At 32.0% G+C, this 22,861-nt stretch overlaps 1 protein-coding gene across 1 annotated transcript in view; it reads right to left on the bottom strand.

Moving 5' to 3' along the window:
* LOC145255717 (tricarboxylate transport protein B, mitochondrial-like) overlaps positions 1–22,861 on the bottom strand; it is a 93,007-nt gene that overhangs the window by 34,494 nt on the left and 35,652 nt on the right. The window contains exons 2-3 of the mRNA XM_080114312.1: positions 5,969–6,179; positions 4,301–4,386 (exon numbers count right to left, since the gene is read on the bottom strand). Coding sequence (XP_079970438.1) covers positions 4,301–4,386; positions 5,969–6,179 — 297 coding nt within the window. The remainder of the gene's footprint in view (positions 1–4,300; positions 4,387–5,968; positions 6,180–22,861) is intronic.

Raw genomic sequence — 22,861 nt, forward strand, 5'->3', positions numbered from 1 at the left:
GAAAGAAACTTTGCTTATGGAAGTTTCGGTTAGATTTAGGCACACAGAAATGGAAATAATTGACAGTGGTTGTAACTAGATGAGTTTTTGTTGTTTACAGAGAAAATCATAGACTGAAGTTCAATCGAGCATCTGCCATGAAAATGCTTCTTCTGTAAGAAAAAGGTAGCAGAGAGGACATCACCTATCAGATTTCAAAGTTACTTTTGTACTCTCTCAAGGCAGGAAAGGCTGCTCTGAGCTGCTCCTCCTCAGATGTGGTAACAGTATGCAATATTGGGATGTATTTGGTTCTTATACAAGTAGAGGACTGCATACTTTCTAGAGCAACAGAATGAACCAACCATTTTCTTGACAACAGATTTGATGCAGGTCTTTTATTTCAGATTGAAAGTTAGTTCTAGAAGCTTGTCAAAGCAGGGGTCTTTCTTAAAATGAGAGCCATCCATTTCAATTGAAATCAAGTGAGGATCAGAGTATATCAGAGTAAAAAAAAAGAGAGAAGTGTATTTTTGGATGGAAAAATAACCAAAAATAAATAGTTGTGTCATCTGCAGAAATGTTCAATGGAACAGTTGGATAATTTTCTAACATGGCCTCAACAAAATAGTAGTCACTCTTTTTCTATTTAAAGGATTATGTTGTGGATTACAAATAATTTAAGTTTTAGATTGCATAGCAATCGGTGGTTGGAAACATTTTTTTTTTTTATTGTTAAAAGGAAAGGAGCTTTACCTTAGTAGCAGTAAACATTATCACCTATTTATGTAGACATTCTATTACAGATTAGGGATCATTTTCTAAGGTTTCAACCATTACCTTGGATATGTGTGTATTCATTTTGCCTACATGTTGAGAGTAGAGCGTGGTGTTATTAGCAAAAAGTTCAAACACACAAACACTTCTAATATTCAGGCTTTTTCTCAACCGTTCAAACTCAGACATGAACAATTTACTAATACAAAACTTTTCTGCTCTTTTGAATACTACTTTTGGTTTGTTGCATGTTGAAAAGGGGATGACTTCTCTCGAAATTAAAGACTTTATACTATCCTGGACATATACGTTACCCCGCTTTCTGAATATTGTGAACTACTATTCGAAAAAAGATAGTTACTTTTTGATCCGTCATCCTAATACGACTTCATCTGTTTTTGTTTTTCATTTCATGTTAACTGTTTTTCTACATGGCTTTTGAATCTCATATATTTGTTTACCAGCAATGCTTCAAGCAAACTACCTCTTAACTTTCATATGTTTGTGTGTATGTATATATAGAATAAGTTAAGATAAAGAGTAAAATTACATAGGAACTTTATTACATTATCAAATCAATAAAATAACAGAAAGGAGAATAAGGGAGTTGATTTACATTTTAACTTTATTTTTTATTTTTCCTTTTTTTACTGTTCACTTATTTCTTCCATACTTAATTTGTCCTGCTTTATTTAGATTTTATTTTTATCATAACTTTATTGTAAATTTTTTGCAATTTTGGAAAAAATATTTTGAAATTAAAAGTTTCTTAAAGTTTTTAATTTAATATTTTTAAAAATAAAAAAAAAAAATTATTTTCTTATATATTGTTATATATATATATATATATATATATATATATATATATATTTTAGTCTTTGTTTTTTTCTGTTTCTTCTCTCTTATCTCCATATTAATATCCCCTACAAAAACTTTTTTCAATTCTAATTTCAATTTTTCTATTTTTAATCTGAATATTTTCAAGTCGGTCTTGTCTTTACTTTTACATTTGTTTAATGGCGATTTTTTTCTCCTGTTCTGATGAAAAGCATTTACTTTCAAAATGCCATGGCTTACATTTTCCCCCTTTCTGTAACCCTTACTGACTTGATAATGTAAAAAAGTTCCTATGTAACTTTACTCTTTATCTTCTTATTCTATTGTTTGCTCCTCTTAACCAGGTAGAGTTTATTTAGATACGTTTGCCTTACCATTAAAAATTTATTTTTCAGCTTAATTTTGAGATTTATATATATATATATATATATATATATATATATATATATATATATATATATATATACACACACACTGCAGAATAAAATTATTTAACAATCAACTGGTATGGAAAACTGATTATAAGTCTTACAAAATATTATTGGCAGTAATATTCTATAAGTACGATCCCATCTAATAAAGATTGCTCGACATACAAGATAGAGCAAATGAATCAAATTTTAATCATTCAATAAATTAAAAAATTATGACATGAAATGGTTAAATTTCAAATCAAAGGATTTTTATTATTCTATGTAAGACAAAGAACACATTTGAAATATTTTAACTCCTTATCCTATAGGATTTCGATGTCTACCATCTCTTCAGAGGAGAAAATATTAGCAAATAATTATAATGGTTTACATCTTATTTGCTAAAGTCAGTGAGGCATAGAAAATCACAATTAAAAGTTTTTTTAAGTATTTAAATATCATAGAGTAAGGGAAGTTAATGAAAAGGATATAAAAATTCACATCCAGATTGCATGGTAAAATCCAAAATGAATGTCTTTGATAGCAGTGAGGTAAAGTGATCCAAACTGTATTTTGAGTAATCCACATCACAAGGTAACAGTCCGAAGTACGCATTTTCCTGAAGAAATTTTCTTTGTTTATATAATGAGCAAATAAGGTGTAAACCATTATAATTATTTGCTAATATTTTCTCCTCTGGAGTGATGATAGACATCGAAATCCTATAGAATGAGGAATTATAATATTTCAAATGTATTCTTTGTCTTACATAGAATAATAAAAATCTTTTGATTTGAAATTTAACCATTTCACATCATAAATTTTAAAATTTATTGAAGGACTAAAATTTTATATATATATATATATATATATATAATTTTATATATATTATATAAATCGTTTCTCGGCTAAATAATGAATTCATATTTGACAAATAAAAATAGCCTTATGAAAAACAAAAGCATATAAAAATATAAGGGTTTTAATTTTACAGACTGGGAAAGAAAACCATTGTCTTTTGGAAAAATTGCACATTTTTGAATTTATTTCATCATGAAGTACAGTTAAAACAACTGATTTCTTCAGTGAACAAAGTTTCATTTCAAAACAGAAATTTTGTCCTCAGTCTAAAAAATATTCATACAAAATCAAGTTCAGACTTGTTTTTGTGTGTTCAGCTTTATAATCCGATTAGTTTCTTTTTGGGAAATCAGTGTCTAAAATATATTTTGCCAATTGGCAGAGAGATTTTGCATTAACTTACCTACAATTTTATATGTATTTACCCTTTCCATGAGATTTTTTTTATTTGTAAAAATTTGAAGAAATTTATTATTTTAGTCAATATATGGATTTGAAATTACAAGATTTTATATGTTGTTCAGACCTTTTGTAATATAAATATTACACTTATTTTTTATTTTCTTAATAATAGAACATTCTGCTAATATTTCCTCTCACTAACTTTACATAAAAATAGATATTCCTCTTTTTTTCATTTTACTTCAGTGTAATTTCTAAGAAATCTAAAAAATCTCACCCTGAGACTTACACTTGACTTCAACATAAGATACATAGATATCTGAATGTTCTATTAAAGTTCTCCTTTACTTCATATACTTTGAATTAGTAAAGAAAAGTTATTTTGTTCTCCCAATTATATGTCATGGCATATCTTTCTTGTCATTTGTTATTACCAGATTTAAGGCAAAAATTCATCTAGTCTGGTAGAGTATCCAGCTAGTGCTGTTACTTGAGGTGACATCACTTGGAGAAAAGGTGCACCATTCCTTGTATGAGCCAGTATTATGTTGGACATACTGAGAGGATTGGGTTTCAAAAACTGCTATTTTGAATATTTGGTCAGAGTGAAGTATCCTCATGTCAGGTTGTCCTGACAAACCCTTTTATATAGGGAGATAGAAGACACTCAGGTTCAGTAGGTAATTTAAATTCGTGTGTGTGTGTATGTATTTTCTAACCATGTTTTTACTTCCATTCAAATCAAAACTTTCATTTTCTATATTTCCACATTTGTACATTTTAACAGTTAGCACAAAAAACTGAACACCTGTATTTCATGCATGCTAGAACCTTCATTACTTTTCTACACATTAAATCTGTATAAAATCATATTTACTACAATTCCAAAGGATTGTTATCTAAAGAAACAGCAACACATTTTAGAATATTAACTATGATGCCTACTTTTACAAAGTAGTAACTAATTCAAGTATTTACCACTCAATGAGTTTCTTAATTTTTGTGACAAAAATGTAAGAGTAAAAACTAACCTAATCCACACAGCAGTCGTTTTTTTGGTGACAAATTTCCTTTTTCATCAACATTACGTTTTTTGAATTCTTCAAAAGAACCAAACCTAGAAAAAGTAAAACAAATTAAAAATGATAGAAAATAATAAAAGTTATGAAATTTAATTTTCGGCAGTCAACTTTTTACTCTTCTATTCCTTTCTCTATTTTGAATCTTTAATCATTTTGCCATTCGCCTTTTGTTATTTTCAGCCATTTTCAAGTAAATATATTTCTTTTCTGTGCAAAATGACAAGCATGAACAGAGTTTGAATAATATGAGGTGCCTTCAATAAGTTTCCAGGACTTTTTTGTACAGGCATTTAAAATTGTCATAGACTCGTGAAAATTCAGTATGTTATTGCTATATATCTTATGAGATGACTGACCAATTTTTATGATTTCAGGTTCAAATGAACAGCTACAGCAGGAATTGGAACACATGCTACTGAAGCCCGATTGTCACAGTTGGTGAATTTCAAAAATGCAATCTGGACATGAAGACAGTTTAAAAGAACAATATGCTATAAAATTCTGTTTTAAACTTGGATAAAATGCCACAGAAACGTATGGAATACTTCAGACTGCTTTTGGACCATTTTGTATGAATCGAGCATCAGTTTTTGAGTGGCATAAGAGATTCAAGGATGGCAGGGAGTCTGTGTGGGAAAATAATAAATTTCATGGATAAGGGCCATCTTGTGTTTATAGAAACAGTAAGTGCACAGTTTTATGCAACTGTAGACACAATTATTCATGAGGAATTGAAGATGCGGAAGATTTGCGCAAAGTTTGTCCCAAGTGTGCTCAGAGAAAATCAGAAAGAAAGACATTGTCAAGATAGTAGAGAGATGGCCGAACTGATCAATTCAGGTCCTGCAGTTTTTGATGCTCTGATAACCTGTGATGAAAGCTGGATCTACTGCTATGACCCAGATAGAGTTCCCAATGAAAGTATGCTGGCTCTCCCAAACCCAAGAAAGCCAAACAGAACAAATCTCCTCAGAAACTTATGATGATCCCTTTTTTTTTTTTAACAGCACGAGCATGATCTACATACACTGGATTCCAACTGGACAGAGCATCAACAAAGAATACTATGTTGAGGTTTTAAAGGAGTTCAGGAAGAGATTCAATCAGAAAAGGCCAGCACTCTTCAAATAAGGTCAGTGGCATTTCACTCAGGACAATGCATCAGTCCACAACTCCATCCTTGTCACAGACTATTTGACCAAGATGTGCATCAAGGCAGTTCTGCACCCTCCCTATAGTCCAGACCTTGCTCTCATGACTTTTTGTTATTCCCTAAGCTCAAGGAAAACCCTAGAGGCTGTCATTATTAGACAACGGAGATGAAAAAGGCTGTGACGAGGGTCATTGACACACTCACACAAGAGGACTCGCATGTGGCCTCCCAGAAGTTGTTGGAATGGTACAACAAGTGCATTGCAGTTGGAGGAGATTACTTTGAAGGAGACTAGAGTTTCATGTGTGTAGTATTAATAAAAGTGCCCATACGAAAAAGTCTGGAAACTTATTGAAGGCACTTATTTAACTTATTTATTTAAGGCACTTAATATATAGTTTTTAAAAACATTCTGAAGAAACTAGTTTTAGGTCAAAAAAGTGATCACAAAAATGACAACATACCGAACTGCAGACTTTGGAATGGAACCATAGAGAAGAACGCTAAGTCCTCTGTAAAGGCCACGAAATCCATGTTCGTTGACAGTGACCTTGACACAGTCAACAGGACCTTTGTAGCGTTTTGCTTGTCCAGACTTTTCATCTAACTGCAACTGGGTCTTCACATATTCTGTGGGGAAAGTGATGCAGATTTCAATACCTCCAGTTATGCCACCTGAAACAAAATGGAAAATAAATTATAGAAAGCAAAAAAAAATAACCTGTTCAATATTACAATTTAATATTACATTTAATATTACAATTTAATATTACATTTAATATTACAATTTAATATTACATTTAATATTACAATTTAATATTACATTTAATATTACAATTTAATATTACATTTAATATTACATTTAATATTACATTTAATATTACAATTTAATATTACATTTAATATTACATTTAATATTACAATTTAATATTACATTTAATATTACAATTAATATTACAATTTAATATTACAATTTAATATTACATTTAATATTACAATTTAATATTACAATTTAATATTACAATTTAATATTACAATTTAATATTACAATTTAATATTACATTTAATATTACATTTAATATTACATTTTAATATTACAATTTAATATTACATTTAATATTACATTTAATATTACAATTTAATATTACATTTAATATTACAATTTAATATTACACTAGTGAATCCTATGGAAAATCTACAGTACTTTCTACAGCAATTTGCATATTTTATTTTTTAATAACAATTTTCTTTTTTAAATAATACTATCGGACAATAAAAAAAAGGGGTTTCTTCCATAAAATAATTGTAAGTTAAATATTCTTTAAATAAATATATTTCTCCTTTATTAATAAACTAGCAGGACCTATAGAAATTCCACAGGGAACTCATTCATATGTAATATATTGATGTTGGCATTCTGCAAAAGTATCTTTGCTAGCATGAACGCTCAGCAAAGCCCAGTCATAAAGTATGCTTAAATATGATATTTTAATTCTTGCAGTCATAAAGTATGCTTAAATATAATATTTTAATTCTTGCAGATTTCGTATATATGATTATAAAGAGTGTTATATATTATAAAGTTGCAATTTCAAAAATAAAAAAATATATCCATATGACTTGAGTACATTAGCTTGAATCGAAACCAAAATAAAACTTATGAAAAAAATACCTGTATCATAACTTCAGTTATAATCGAAACTGAAACCAAAACTTATGAAGTATTCTTGATAAAATTATTTATAAAAAAAAAAAAAAAATTAAAAAAAATGGATGACTTGAGCTATAATCGAAACCAAAACTTGGTGAAATTATTTCTGACAAGAAATGGAAGTACATAACAATTAAACGACCTGGATGTAAGTGTGACACACATGCTATTGTATTAATATATAGATTTAAAAGAATTAAATTCTTATAATTTTAAATAAAGAAATTTTTCCCCCCATTACTGTATAAATAATTGCTTGCTAAATATAAATAAAATGAATATCACTTTTTGAAATCTATTTAAAATTATATTGCTTTATGGACCAAGTAGGATATAAAGACCTCAGCCACAGATGGAAACAAGAGGGTCATCTTTTGGTAGACACCAAGTTTATCTTGACCTGTGCACACCTCATTCTGTGAACAAACATTGATCAAGCGGTTTGCTTTTTCGCCAGCAAAATTTATTATTTTTAATTCAAAAATTTAATTTAAACTGAACTTTTTAATAAACAGACAAGAGAATTATTTTATATTTTAACAGTTATATTATTTAAAAATTAAAATGCCTACAAAAAAAAAAAAACCCCCAAAAAAACGATTTGCATTTATGTTTTGTGTTTATATTTCTGACAATTCTTATTTTGATATTTCCAAACATATTAAAAGCCGCTGAATGTTTCGTCCAATTCATATTGACATTAAAGCAATCACAATTCATTTCACTTGCAAGTAGGCAATACTTACTCTCCTTGGTTATTGACGAAGAAATCCTTCTAGATTGAGGTAATTTTAATCTCCATACCAATCAGTGTGGCTTTTTTTGGGGAGTTGGCTTATCTCTACAATTTTCTGTCCAATCTACTTCAGTGATGAGGTCAAAAGTTTTTATTTTTAAAATAAAAATGAATTTTATGAATTTATAAGATCAGTTATTAGTGTAGGAAAAAATCATGTTTCTTCAAAAACGGGACACTTTGATGAGGACAAAAATTAAAATAGCCTCGATCTGGAAGGATTTTTTAAGGCAGGAGAAATATTGGCCCAACGATGCAAAAAAAAGTTTAGTAAATAAAACTATGTATTTAAGATGTAATTTTATTATACATAAAAATCGCCTCGGTCTAGAAGGAGTCCCTCTTTCACTGACTAAAGACAAGAAAGATCAGTGTCCTAAATTCTCAATTCAAATGTCAGTTTTAATTTTGAGAAAATACTCTCCAGTCCAAAATATTGTACCCTACATTAAAAACTAAATGTTTTTATTTCCCTACTTTTCTTTTCAAAATTATTTTCCCTATATTAATCTATTAATGAAAAGAATCCAGCTTTTTTCTTATTTAAAAATTAAAATGTCTATCAAAAAATAACCATGAAAATGTAAAATAATTATCTCTCATTTGTTTATTAATAAACTTTGTTAAATAAATCTTGTTGGCAAAAACCGAACAACTTGACCTACATTTGTTTACAGAATGCTGTGTGCAAAGTAAAACTGGTTTACACCAAAAGTTGCCCTTCTTGTTTCCCTCATCAGCTAGGGTCTTTATGCCCTACTTGGTCCTGCTTTATTTGATGACGTAATTTAATTTCGGAACAATCCATTTAAAAATAGGTTAGAATTTTTTTACCCTAGTGATAATCCCTATTTTTATTAATCAAACGCTCTCATAAAAAAAAAAGTGAAACATGAAGTGACTTAGTGTATTATTATATACAGGGTGGTCAAAAAGTCAGGTAACATGTTAAAGGTAGAAAAAACAATATGATCCATTATAATCTCTATTCGTTTAATATTATTTGTTTAAATATTTGAGTGTAATATATAAACTAAAAGTTATTTATTGAAGAGGAGATTGCGCGGATATCAGCTGACATGATTACACATGTTACACAATCAGTGGTTAATCGCTTCCAGCGATTGATAGAGAGAAATGGACGACAATTAACAAAATAAACATATTTCATGTTTGTTTCATTTTATATTTCAATGTATGGTACTTAAATATACGTGTATTGCTAATATCATTTTTCTTTAAAATGTTACCTGACTTTTTGACCACCCTGTAGATGAACACTCAAGGAACCGATGTCTATTCATCATCTTGTTCGTTCAATCACTACAAGAGTTGTCACTTTTGGTTTATTTTACATATCTGAATTGGATTCAAAGAGATGTTTTTTCCAGTTACTATACCAATAGTGGGAACACAATATTAACATTGGAAGACATACAAAGTCTAAAGTAGTAACACAATTAAGAGGACCTCAATTATAAAAATAGGCTAAAATCCTTACTTCATTAAAGGAATTACTTGAAACCTCCAAAATAAAAGAATTTCTAAATATTGAACAGCTTTGATATTTCCCATGTTGATTTTTTTTTAACCACAAAATATTTTAACAGAATTTACTATACAATTGGATTTGTTTTTTTATTTTAATAGAACAATATATTTTTGGAACAGATTCAGGTTAAAAAATACATCAAAGAATAAACAGGATGAATTCATAAACAATGGTAAATTGTAATTCTTCAGGAACAAATTAAGCATTTAAAAGCAAAAAACAGTTTACAGTTATCATAAGAGCTACTTATAGGATATATTTACCTCCTTCTCACTGTGAAAAGATGTGACAAAGTTAGGTGGGATTGAAAAGCCAGTGCTTAAGAGGCATAGTATTCTGGTCTACAAAATGTGCACAAGCAGCCCCATCGCCATTTCCTGTTAAGGGCACCTGAGATGATTAGCAATAGCATAACGTTTTCTCAAAATGAAGGTTAATCTAGAACTACACAGAATCATACCTTAGCCCAACAGAGAAAAAGGCTATCGAGCACAAACAATTCAGATTCTGGCAGATCGATTGTAAAGGTATGAAATGACACACTTGCACGCATCTTGAAAACTTTATAAACAACACTACTCCAATTTTTAAAATTCACTTTTGCTTTTATTGATCCACAATAAAGTTTTCTTCTTGCTAATGAATGCTGTAAAACTTATCCAAAGCAACTCTTTATTCTTTCATGTGCGATTGAAGGTTCCAGCTATTGAGAATTGCCAAAGAAAGAGCTAAGGAACAAGATCAGTACATATCTACAGTGTATTTCTTAGAAAAATAAGAGGAAAACCAACATGCACACATATGTATATACACATTCTAAGGAAAAGAGACCCCGGATTCAAAAATGACCTAAACTAAGATCAAATAGTTTTGGAGTTGGAGAAAAAATGAAATTACTATAAAACAAAAATGATATATTATCCTTCCTCCCACTAAAACAACATAAAATAAACATTTATCTCTAAGATCTCCTAATCACATTATTAAAAAAGGTGAAGGTCTTTTGCAAAACTTCTTTCACTGGCTAAACAAAATACTCTCCTCCCACTCCCTCTAAGTGAGGTTGTTATTTGTCATAAAACAAATAACATCCCTTTCAATGCCTATTGTATAGGACTAGAATGTAGGCTAAGGAAAAATTACTGGTTCAAATCTTTCAATAGTAGGTACAATAAATCCAATTCAATTTGAACACTGCATTGACAATTACTGCAATAGTATCCAATCACTTACCGGATGGGGAGGGGAGGAATAAAAGCAGACAAATCTACTAAAAATATAAATAGCTATATGATTGCAACTAAAAATAACTGAAATTGGAAAGAACATTGATCCAATATCGCAATGTCTAATACCATAATCCAAATAATCGTATGCATGTTCATTTGCAAAGGGACGAGAACTCTAGGATAATGGTTAATAAATGTTAGGTAAAAGAGTCATGATCAGTAATGGTGGAACTTTGGAAGGGCTTAATTATTAAAGAGGAGGGAAGTAACTGAGCAAGTAGTTAATAACATGTACTGACGACCTGACTGTCCAAAGTTCATATCCAAATCATTCCACAAAAATTATTTTCACTTCAGTCGCTCCATTAATCCCTACTGTCTTTCTGGAAAGAATTCAGACTAGAAAAATATTGAGGAAACTAATGCCATCAGTAGAATTTGAGGCTCAACAAGAACTTATTTACATTAGATTTGAAAATGACTATGCTATAGTCAACTGAGAAGCAGTCTAACAGTATTGTGTCCAATAGACGGACAGTTCTAGAAAAGAAACTCTGCTCATAGAATTTTCGTTTAGTTTTAGGCACAGTTAGTAAGCAAGAGAAATTGTTGATGGTTTTTGTAGCAAGATAAATATTCGTTGTGAATGCTTTACAGGAAGGGACCATAGATTGAAGCTCAGTCGAGTACCTACCATAAAAACAACGATAGTTTCCATGCTACTTCGAGTTAAGTTACTATTTCGAATGATGAACAATTCATTTTTAATGTTAAAAAAAAAAAATAATGTTGCTGATTTTTTAAATTTGATGTCCACAATATCACTATGCATATAAATATAGTTCCATCTTAAAGAAAATAGACACTCGTTTGGTTGGTTATGCCTTGTTTGGGATGAACGCAAGTAAAAACAAATATATAAGGTTTTAAGTTGTCTTTTATAATATAGTCATGGTTCCGTGTCTAATTGAGCTACTAAAATAAATTTAGTACCATTGTTTTTGTTGTTTTAAAAATCTATGCCTACAAAAGGATTTTAAATATAATAAAAATAAAATTTGGATTTGGAATATCTATTAAAAGGGAAAAAAAAATCTATTTTAAAAATAAGGTCTGTTTCTCATTTCAGGATGATTGTAAAGATTTAAGGAGTTAACGACAGATTTATTTTCATCTTAGCTTTTTATTTCTTCACTGACACTAGAAGTGAAAAGGTGAGGATGGATGGTGGTATATTGATTTCTATTACGAAAATAGGAATACGGACTTGGTGGGATTTATGGACTTAATCACTGAAGCAATATGGGATAAACAGACAGAGAAAGAATAGTTAAAAATATTCCTCCTTTCCAGTAGATGTTGTAAATTTAACTACAAGTAGATGTTTCGGAAAAGTATGTAAAGGTTTGATGAAGATTGCTTTAGTCTTAAAAAAAAAATAAATAAATAAAAACTAAGTAAATAAGCTATAAAAATATATGCCCATTTGAAAACCTTGTTAAATATAGGATGGACATAAATATTTTTGGCATTCTCTTGATTTCTAAGAATTTCAACTGAAGTAAAACGAAACCAAGGAGTCCTACTTCCTGGGGCTAACACTTAATTTCTATATGAAATACATAGATATTCGAATATTCCATTAAAGTTCTCCTTTATGTCTCAACCACAGAATTAATAAAGAAGTTAACAATTTCTCCCCAATTGACCATTTAAATATGTTTTAGTATATCTTGCTTGTGGTCTCTTGGGCTTACTGGATTCAAAGACAGGATTTCTTCATGTTACATGAGGTAACATCATTTGGAGAAAGTGCATCATCTATAAAATAAATCTCACCTGTCTGTTTAAATGTATGTATATCTGCCTAAAACTTTCGATCGAGGCGACGGATTTTCACAAGATCAGTATCATTTTTAAGCTCGGCCCTTCGGATGACAAATATAAAAAAATTTGCTGAAAACAAATTCCTTCACCCTAAACTGGGCACTTTTCTACAGGGAGGTGTCGCTTTTTTCACCGATATTTTCGAAAGTCATCCCTCTTTTCGATTGGCTAGCCTTAATTTAAACCTATGTCACTTCTAGTTTGGCAATAGGCGCAATAGCAAAGACGTCACGTTTTTTTCCACATTCTTTTCCTCCTTCACGGTATGGGTTCGAGCCTGCCTGCCTACTACCACTTTTTTCTTTTATTTTTTTGCTTAACACACACACACACACACACACCTCCAAACATCTGGGCAACGCCGGGCACCCAGGCTAGTTCCTTATAAAAGTCCCTGTGAGCTAGCCATACGGAAGAGATCTTATTTGGACTGTGAATACTATGTGATTCTGAATATTTAGTAAAGGTAAAGTATCCTCATGGCTGGTTTTCCTGACAAACTCCTGTACAAAGAGACCGTAGACATTCAAGTTCTCTTCAGCAGTGTATGGCCTGTAGAGTGACAAACAACAAGTATGATTTGATAAGCCAGGCTTTATTTTTCTTTGCATTTTCTTCAATTATTATTTCTCTTTCAATGATAATGAACTGTTGAAAGAAATATCTTTAGAGATGACCAGCAAGCCAATCAGACTTGAACCCTTGTGATTTTCCTTTGGGAAAGGGAAAAAGATTTTCCAACATCATTTTCGAATTTGTGAGTATTTAAAGGAAATGATTAGGTAGGAAAGTCCATCCGACATGGAGAATCATGGATAACTTGTGAAAATAACTATCAATACATTGCTAACAATTGTTGCCATTTCTTCGAGATCAATTTTAAAACACAAGGTGTTTCTCAGAATTCCCTCTTGCTTTGACAGTAAAGATAATTTCTGTTCTTTACAAACTTTTTTCACAGAAGAGATGCTAAGCTTTCTCTATCATTATTTCCATAGCTAAACTCTAATTTGGTTCCTTCTTGTAAAACATTCACAGCAAGAACTCATCTCATTATCATAACTGCAAAGAACTTTTCTGTCTTCCTCCATGTGCCTAATGAACAGAAATTCTTTCCAAGAAGCTTCTACGAAACAACTATGGAACTACTTCACTGCAAACTACAACAGTTTTCTTCAAATCCAATGTAAACATCTCATATTTCTCTATTTTATAAAGTTAAGTATGTGTATATGCTTTTATATTTATGTGTATGTACAGGATTCACTCTTAAACTAATTAACCGATTAGTAGAAATTTTTTAAGCTGAAGCTTAGGGACAAAGGAGTTATATTCAGTTTTTAGTTTTATGAAAAGGTTGATGATAACACTTTGAAAATTCAGATACCATAAACTTTTGTGAAATTTTAACAATAGGTATTGGATATCGATTAATAAATATTCTCAAATTTCAGTTTTTTTTTTTAAGGGTGTTAAAAGGAGCTTACTATGGGCACAACCTCCCATTAAATGAAAATATTTCAGATTTGCATTGAATTTAAGTTAGTTATTAGACACTAATAAACCAAGATTCCCTGAATTTCAATTTCTTTTTAAGACACCTTGAACCTAAGCCTTAAACATAATACTTACCTACAAAGAATGGCTTCAAAGACTAAATATGTCCACACTTCAGTAGTAAACGATGTGAGAGGGACCTAATTCAGGCATATAGCATCATCAATAGGGATGTGCTTTCAGAAGAGGTTTTCACTTCAACACTTAGTCACGATTTCCGTGGTCAATTGCAGCAGATGTACCGTTGTCGTTTATATCTCAACAAAATAAAGACAGCATTCTTTGTCCATTTTTCTGCTACATCCAGGTTTAAAGTAGTCTTGAACAAACATTCTGACAGTATATAGATGCATACATCTTAAAACTGTATTTTTATATGGCTTGCTGTACTTTACGATTTTTTTCCAATAAAATTGATTGAGAATTCAGTTTTATATTTAACTAGCATTGCCCGGTCGTAAAATATTTTTATGTTTATTAAAATATTTAAGCTCTTTAAAAAAAAAAAAAAGTTGACCCCTCTCTCTTCCAAAAAGAAAATATGGCTTTTGTATCATGAACTGCTTCGACCATTTCCAGAGTAAAAAAAATTAAATATGTAGATGTTTGTACAACTATCTTGTTTAAGAAGTTTTCAAAACAAAATTCTAAAATTTTATGTATTGTAAAAACGATTTCGTTATTAAGTGACTATTTTTAACTTTAGGAATTAATTCGTACAAAACATATTTTGTACGAATCAATTCCTATTTGAATCACAAATTCTTTCGAGTTGAGAACAAACATTGTAAAAGTTCTTTTTCTATTTTTCCCGCAAAGAAACAAATAATTTTTATAACCGAATGATATTTTTCAGTCACATAATGTTTTTCCAGTTGAGATTGTACCCAATGTATAATAGTGGCCAAAAAAAAAAAAAAAATATATATATATAAATAAATTGATGAAGCTTCCATTCAAAACTCAATTGGTGCCTGAGGTTGTTTGGTTGTAAAATATGCTTAAATATATTTTATTTTTTCCAGATTTTGTATATATTATTTTAGAGTCAATTCTCTATCGATCATTTCATATGATATTGTACCAATGTATAGTTGTGATTTCAAAAGAAAAAAAAAATATTATGACTTGGGTGTCATCAGCTAGTATCAAAACTGAAACAGACAAAAAAAAAACTATGGCATTAAAAGTTTGTGACGTTAACACTGGACCATCATCTCAGATACAAAATCGTTAAAAATAAACATGAATGTACAAAATATATAACGATGTGTGCATGTGTATAAGAGTAATTTCAGTTGATTCACGCTTGGCAAATCATTTATTTCAATTTTGACTCTTTTTTTACCCTTAAAAACTACTTTAACTTGCTAAAGACCCATAACAGAATGGTCGACAAAAAATCAAATCATTTGAGCTTCCTAGCGCTACTCTGTGACTTTTCATTTCGGAAGAGATAGCGTTTGAAAAAATGGAGGCAGACAGTTTTATAAATGAAATTTTCAATAAGTTTGATTTTATAAAATTCTTCTTTAAAACATTTAAATATACACAATAATTTCAAGTGATTTTGTAAATTCTACAAGACTTAGACACTATTTGAAACGTTTAAATCAAAAAGCAATAGCATGTAATAAAAAATGTTATCTTAAAAATAATTTAAAATTAAATTAAAATTCACCAAAATGAATTTCAGTTTCTCTACTATTACTAGTCAGATATTAAAATCTTAAAATCTTTTGTTGCTAGATTTAGAATAAAATGAATTGCTTCTTGTTCTAAAATTATAATGGAATTTGGAAAAATTTACACTCAAAATAAAAGCATTATGCTTCTTACATTTAAAAATGAAAAGATGATTTGATAAAATAAAAAAATAAAAAAACATGAAAAAAAAACAAGACTCCTGGATAATACCAGATAGTTCTACTAGCACATTATTTCAATGGTGATAAAAATTAATGTGAAGGGAAGATCCCCCCTTCCTGCCAACACATGACCATTAATGAATCATGACGTGCTGAGAAAGACGAGCACTTGAATGGTAATGTGGCTCAAAATTGAAGTTACTGATTAGATCCATATAAAAAAAAATCATTTGGGAGATATGAAACGAGTGGAAATTGAGAATTAGAGAAATGATCAAGTGTTGGAAGTCAAGGATTGATGTTCGTTCAATCAAATATTTCAACAGTTTTCTATTCTGGCAAGATGATAGATTATAATGAGCATCTCTTCCAAATGCTCACTCCTTGTCAGCCGGTTCCTGTTATTTTGACCCAGGTCAAAGACAAGCTCACTGCAAAGTTTGCAAACTCGTGTAAACCTCAACTTTTCAATGTCATATCTTTTAGGCACACAAGATAAAGCGTTTGTTTCTCGTTTTCTTTTTTCACAATCAAAATATCAGACTAAACATGTGAAACAGTTAAGTGAATAGAATATGAGTCACAGTCAAAAATATTTTTCACAAAAAGATGGATTAATACAGATTAGGTGGGCATAAACAGTAAACAGATAGTATTCAAGGACAGACGTCAGAATATTGTCTATGAATATAAAATATTTATTAATATATATTAATAAATCCATAGACATGTTTCACTTTTATTTTATGCTCATCAGTATGAAATTATGTCACAGTATCGTCCGTCGAACAATTTATTCTTATGTAAACACAATTACTGATTCTCAAAGAGAGTTCTGATCTTGCAAAGAAGAAAACATAGCAACATGGCTAATTTATGAAGCATCAATTGATTACATCTCTAAACGGCTCCACTTTATAGAAACCTAATTATTATTATTATTATTGGCTCACATGGAGCTTTCACACAAGTCAACAAACGATCTGATTGGAAACCTGTAGTGTTCTCTGAAGCTGAGTGACAAGTCTCCCCACACGTCCAGCTCTCTCTACCTCCTCCGATAGCATTTGCAAATGAATTTGCATCATCACAACAGCCGCTTATCATTGATTTCTCGCTGGTAGTGGCCATTGGTTTATACTGGAATTTGAGTGGCACTCAGCCTCCCCATGGTCCCAGTTCTCTTTGCGCTTGTCCAGCCGAGATCTGGTTGGCACTCGCTCCTCGGTCTTTCAATCCTTATTGACCCTTCTCGGCCCTTTGGTATCCCTTTTTTATTAGGGGAAAACGGTGATGAAACAATTGGGGGGGATGCATGATGGGGGGGTGTAGAACTTGTAGATATGCAGTTTCGGTGTTCTTCATTCCCTGTAATACTTATTCGTTATATTGTCTTGTATCATTCTCCGCATTCAAGGGTTTTCCTTAATATTTCAGTCGTTTTCATTATCGTTAGTCGTTGTACTTTTGCAGTTATTCCTCTGATTCCAATTTCTGACATTCTTTTTTGGAAGTTTTTCGGAATTGTTCCTAGTGCTCCTACTATTATCAGTACTATTTTAATTTTCTTCATCATCCAAATCCCTTTTAACTCTCTGGCTAGCTCTGTGTATTTGCTTCGTTTCTCCTTTTCTTTCATACTCACCCTGTGGTCAGCTGGGACTGCAAAGTCTATGATTTGACAGGATTTTTCTGTCTTGTTAATTATTACGACATCTGGTCTTCTTGCTTGGATGGGTTTTCCATCTATATGTCCATGTCCCATAGGATTTTGTGGTTCTCATTTTCGAGTGTGTTGCAGGTTTATGCCTGTACCATTTGTCTGTATGCTCAAAATGCAGTTGTTTGCACAATTCCTAGTGTACCACCCTCTCCACTTGGTCATGCCTGTTTTTGTATTCCTTTTGGGCAAGTTTGCTGCATTCACTTACTATATGGTTTATCGTTTTGTCTCTTTGTCCACAGAGTCTGCATTTGCTGTTTTCTTGTGTTTTATCGATCCTTGCTTTGATATGGTTGGTTCTTATCTAGTTATCTTGTGCTGCAGTTATTAGAGATTCAGCTTCTCGGTTTATATGTCCTTTTTGCATCCATGTCCAGGTGTTTTCATTATTCTCATCTTTTGTCATTCTTATGAATCTTCCGTGGAGTTGTTTCTCTTCCCATTTCTCTTTTCTCGTTTTGTTGTTTGTCTCTCTGTTTTCTGTTTTGTTGTTTTCTGTGTCTCTCGCTGCCATAATTATCCTTTTAGTGTTTTGCATTATGTATTTTTCTAGTTCTTTTTTCGTGTCCTTCACACAGTCTTCTATACAGATCAGTCCTCTCCTGCCATCTTTCCTTTTCACGTAGAGTCTGTCAATATCGTCCTTTGGGTGTAGTGCATTATGCATAGTCATGAGTTTCCTGGTTTTCTGGTCGAGTTGTTTCAGTTCTTCTTTTGTCCACCCTATAAACGGTCCAGCGTATCTCACTAGTGATACTGCCCATGTATTTATACCTTTTATTAGGTTTCTGCTATATAATTTCGTTTCCAGGAGTTTTCTTGTTCTCCTGAGATATTCCTTTCCAATTTTCTCTTTCATTTCTGTTGCTCTGATGGTGCCGCTTCCAGAATTCCCAAGTATTTATAGTCGTTTTGTTTCCCCAGTGCCCTCATTTCTGTTTGGTCGGGTAATTCCATGCCTTCTGTCATTTCCAGTTTTCTCTTTCTTACAACTAGTAGTGCGCACTTTTCCATTCCAAATTCCATTTGGATATCTTGGCTGAAGATCCTGGTAGTGTTAATTAGTGTCTCTAGCTCTTTTTCGGTCCTTGCAAAAAGTTTCAGATCGTCCATGTACATCAGGTGGGTCATTTTTTCCTCCGTATTGGAGAACTTGTATCCGGCTTGGCACTTTCTCAGAATACTGTTCAAGGGCATCATGGCTGTGATGAACAGTAGTGGTGATAGTGAGTCTCCTTGGAAGATGCCTCTTTGTTAATTTCTGTTATGTGTTGTCCATCAGCTGTCAATTACAGTCTCCATGTTTTCATTGCATTTTCTATTACGTTGGTGATCCTGCTTGGTATTTTATACATTTTTAGGCATTCTATTATCCATGCTTGAGGGATCCTGTTGTGCACTTTTTTGTAGTCGACCCATACTATGGCTAAATTCTTTCTGCTCCTTTTTACCTCTTTTAGGATCTTTTGATCTATATATAACAAGTCATGTGTTCCTCTTTTTCCTTTTTGGCATCCTTTCTGCTCCTTGGGGATGAGTCCACGGTTATTCAGGGAGTGGTAGATTTGTTCCCTCAGTTGTGCTGTCAGTATCTTCCACATAGTTGGTAAGCACGTGATTGGCCTATAGTTGCTAGAGACGGTTCCTTTCTCCGTGTCCTTCTGTAGCAGTGTGGTTCTACCTTTTGTCATCCAGTCTGGTACACTTGCTTCCTGTATACATCTTCTCAGGTTTTGGGCTAGTCTTTCATGTAAGGTTGTGAATTTTTTGAACCAGTATGCATGTATCCCATCGTGTCCTGGTTCTCTCCAGTTTGCCATTTTTCCTATGGTTTTCTTTAGGGTTTACTTGCTGATTTCATTCACTGTTCCTTCTTCTATCTGTTGTAACTCTTTCTTCATGTCTTTCAGCCACTCTGCATTTCTATTGTGATCTCGTCGCTCTTCCCATATTTTACTCCAGTAGAGTTTTGTTTCTGTCGGATTTGGGTGTTCTGTTTTTGTTTTTCCTCCGTTCACATTTTGGTAGAATTGGCTTTCAGTAGTTTCAAATGTTCTGTTTTGTTTGCATTGTTCAGATTTATATTTATAACGTCTCAATTTCGCTTCTTTTGCTTTTATTTTTTGGTCCAGTTCTTCATGTTTCTTGTTTAGCCTCTCCCTGTCAGTTACAATATTCCGTTTTCTCCACATTGCTTTCTTCCTGTTGATCATTTTGGTTTCTTTTTTATGTTTGTATTTTGATGTTTTGCATTTTTATTTCATGATCATATATATATATTTTTTGTTTTTATTTTATGCTAAAATATTTATTTTTTGTCAGTATTCTTTCATTCTCATGTCAATACAAGATCTATCGTTGGACATCAAGATTCATCAAATCTTGGTCAGTGCAAGTTGACCCATCACTGCAGTCACTGAAGATGTGTTCTATTGTCTGTCTGGGGTTTCCACAAGTATAGTTGTTTATTGTTTTAGTTCTCATCTGTGAAGATCACTGGCTGTCTTTCCAACAGCCACTCTTGCTTGGTTCAGAGTCACTGAATCCTTCCTACAGAGATCCATTTCATGTCATAGATCTTCTCTAGGTTTTTGGATAGCTTCGTTTAAGCAGTCATTCCCATCATTCCATCAGTCAGTGTGTTAATTGGGCAAGGTGAAGGCTTTCTTTGGTCATGATATAAATCTGACTTGATTGTTGGTCAGATGGGGGCATCTTATGCCAATTGCCTTTGATTAAAGTGAAGATCAGTTTATGTTTTAATCCGTTTTTCCCCCCACAGACGGGCCAGTAATCCAATGTTCTGCTCCAATATGTACAGAAACAGGCCATACTTGATAGAACTGTCAACTCTCAGTGACTTTAAAACATGTTAAGATTCTTTCACTACATGGGTATGGTTTATAAGATTGGATAAATAATTAGAGGATGGAGAGGAAAAACTGCAGTAAGAAATGGATAAAATAGGTGTTCGTACCCTATTCATCTCTCCATTCTCAAATCATTTTTCATCTTTAAAAATAGATAGGATGCCGAAACAATATTGTACGTGATTCAATATATATGATTAATTGAACACAAGTTGCTATTTTATGCATGGCTGGAGAGGAAATTGCATGTTCCTACATTCTTCAGCAGATCCACATATTCCTATAACAGATCCAATAGTATTTGAACTCGGTGATAGGAATATTAGACATGATAGTATTCAATCGTCCACTTGCTCATTTGTATAAAATGATGAAAAATACATTTTGTAAAGACACTTGTTGTTACAGTTTCTTCAGGACAGATCCAGCTGTATTTCTTTTTGCAAGGATTCATGGATTTTTATGGCTACAAAATGATCCTTTTAAAAATTTTATTGTCAGATTCGGTAAAATTCACAATGATGTAATATATGCACATATGCTTCTGTTCAGGATTCTGTTTGCTATTTGCTAAAACTAGTGGGTACCAAGCCGCTGCTCAGCTACTTTGGACTTGACGGATTGAGCATACAACTCTCTTGCGTTCTTTATTACTTTTTTACAGTGATTGCTGGCAGTCCTGAAAGTGGCTTTAGCCTCAGTACATCTATTACGCTGGAAGCAGTGGAAAAAGTGATTTCTGTGCACAATGGCAGCAGCACATTCTGAAGAGAACCACAGCTGGCTGTTAGGTTTTTGCTGGAATTTTTTCGAAGGTATGAAACGGTCTATACCTACAATCAACTATTCTGTGGGGTTTCATACTATAGAGGACACATCTCTTTTAAACATGGAACGCAGAGGTAGATCTGATATAAATGTACGGAAGCTATCCCAGTCAGCCATAGAGTATCGATATACTGTACGATGGAGAGGTACATCTGAGGACTTTTACTTGTTTGAAATTTATAACATTTATAACATAATATTTCAGAGCTAAACTCCACCCTCGGTATTTTGTTTTCTTTCTTTTTTTTTTTCTTTATAAATCATTTATGCATGAGCTTTCTAAAAGCACATAATAGCATAAAGAAGGTCACATTATCTGAAACGTTTGTTAGCCATTACAAATATTCTGAACAAATTTTATTTTCCAATTAAATTTTATAAACTGTCTGATGTTTCATGTTCATACAATCATTAATGATAGAGCAATAGTAGCAATATCTAAACAAACATGATGCAATAATTTATTTGAGAATGATTTCATATCATAGTTTCAGTGTTTGTGTCTTAAAACAAAAAACCTGTTCTCATCGAAAGAAACATTTTGATATACTTTTATACTTTCTATCTCTCCCCACTCCTTCCAGTCAAGAAGGATACAACAGATCTTATACTTTGACCATGGTCAAAGTATTTTTTAGTTAGAGTTTCAACCTAAAAGTTGATGGAAAACATTTTCTAAATGTTGACCCCACCCCTCTCCAACTAATTATATTGTTGGTTATCCCAATTCTCAAAAGAAATAGAAAAAAAAGAGGAAAGGGAGAGAGGAAAGAGAGAGAGAGAGAAAAAAAAAGAGAGGAAAGGGAGAGAGAGAGAGAGAAAAAAAAAGAGGGGAGAGAGAGAGAAAAAAAAAGAGGGGAGAGAGAGAGAGAAAAAAAGAGGGGAGAGAGAGAGAGAAAAAAAAAAAGAGGGGAGAGAGAGAGAGAAAAAAAAAAGAGGAGAGAGAGAGAGAGAAAAAAAAAAGAGGGGAGAGAGAGAGAGAGAAAAAAAAGAGGGGAGAGAGAGAGAAAAAAAAGAGGGGAGAGAGAGAGAGAAAAAAAAAAGAGGGGAGAGAGAGAGAGAAAAAAAAAAGAGGGGAGAGAGAGAGAGAGAAAAAAAAAGAGGGGAGAGAGAGAGAGAGAAAAAAAAAGAGGGGAGAGAGAGAGAGAGAAAAAAAGAGGGGAGAGAGAGAAAAAAAGAGGGGAGAGAGAGAAAAAAAGAGGGGAGAGAGAGAAAAAAAGAGGGGAGAGAGAGAAAAAAAGAGGGGAGAGAGAGAAAAAAAGAGGGGAGAGAGAGAAAAAAAGAGGGGAGAGAGAGAAAACAAGAGGGGAGAGAGAGAAAACAAGAGGGGAGAGAG

The sequence above is a fragment of the Euprymna scolopes genome, chromosome 31, assembly GCF_053919585.1.
Source record: "Euprymna scolopes isolate OS-2025 chromosome 31, ASM5391958v1, whole genome shotgun sequence".
Lineage (NCBI taxonomy): Eukaryota > Metazoa > Mollusca > Cephalopoda > Sepiida > Sepiolidae > Euprymna > Euprymna scolopes.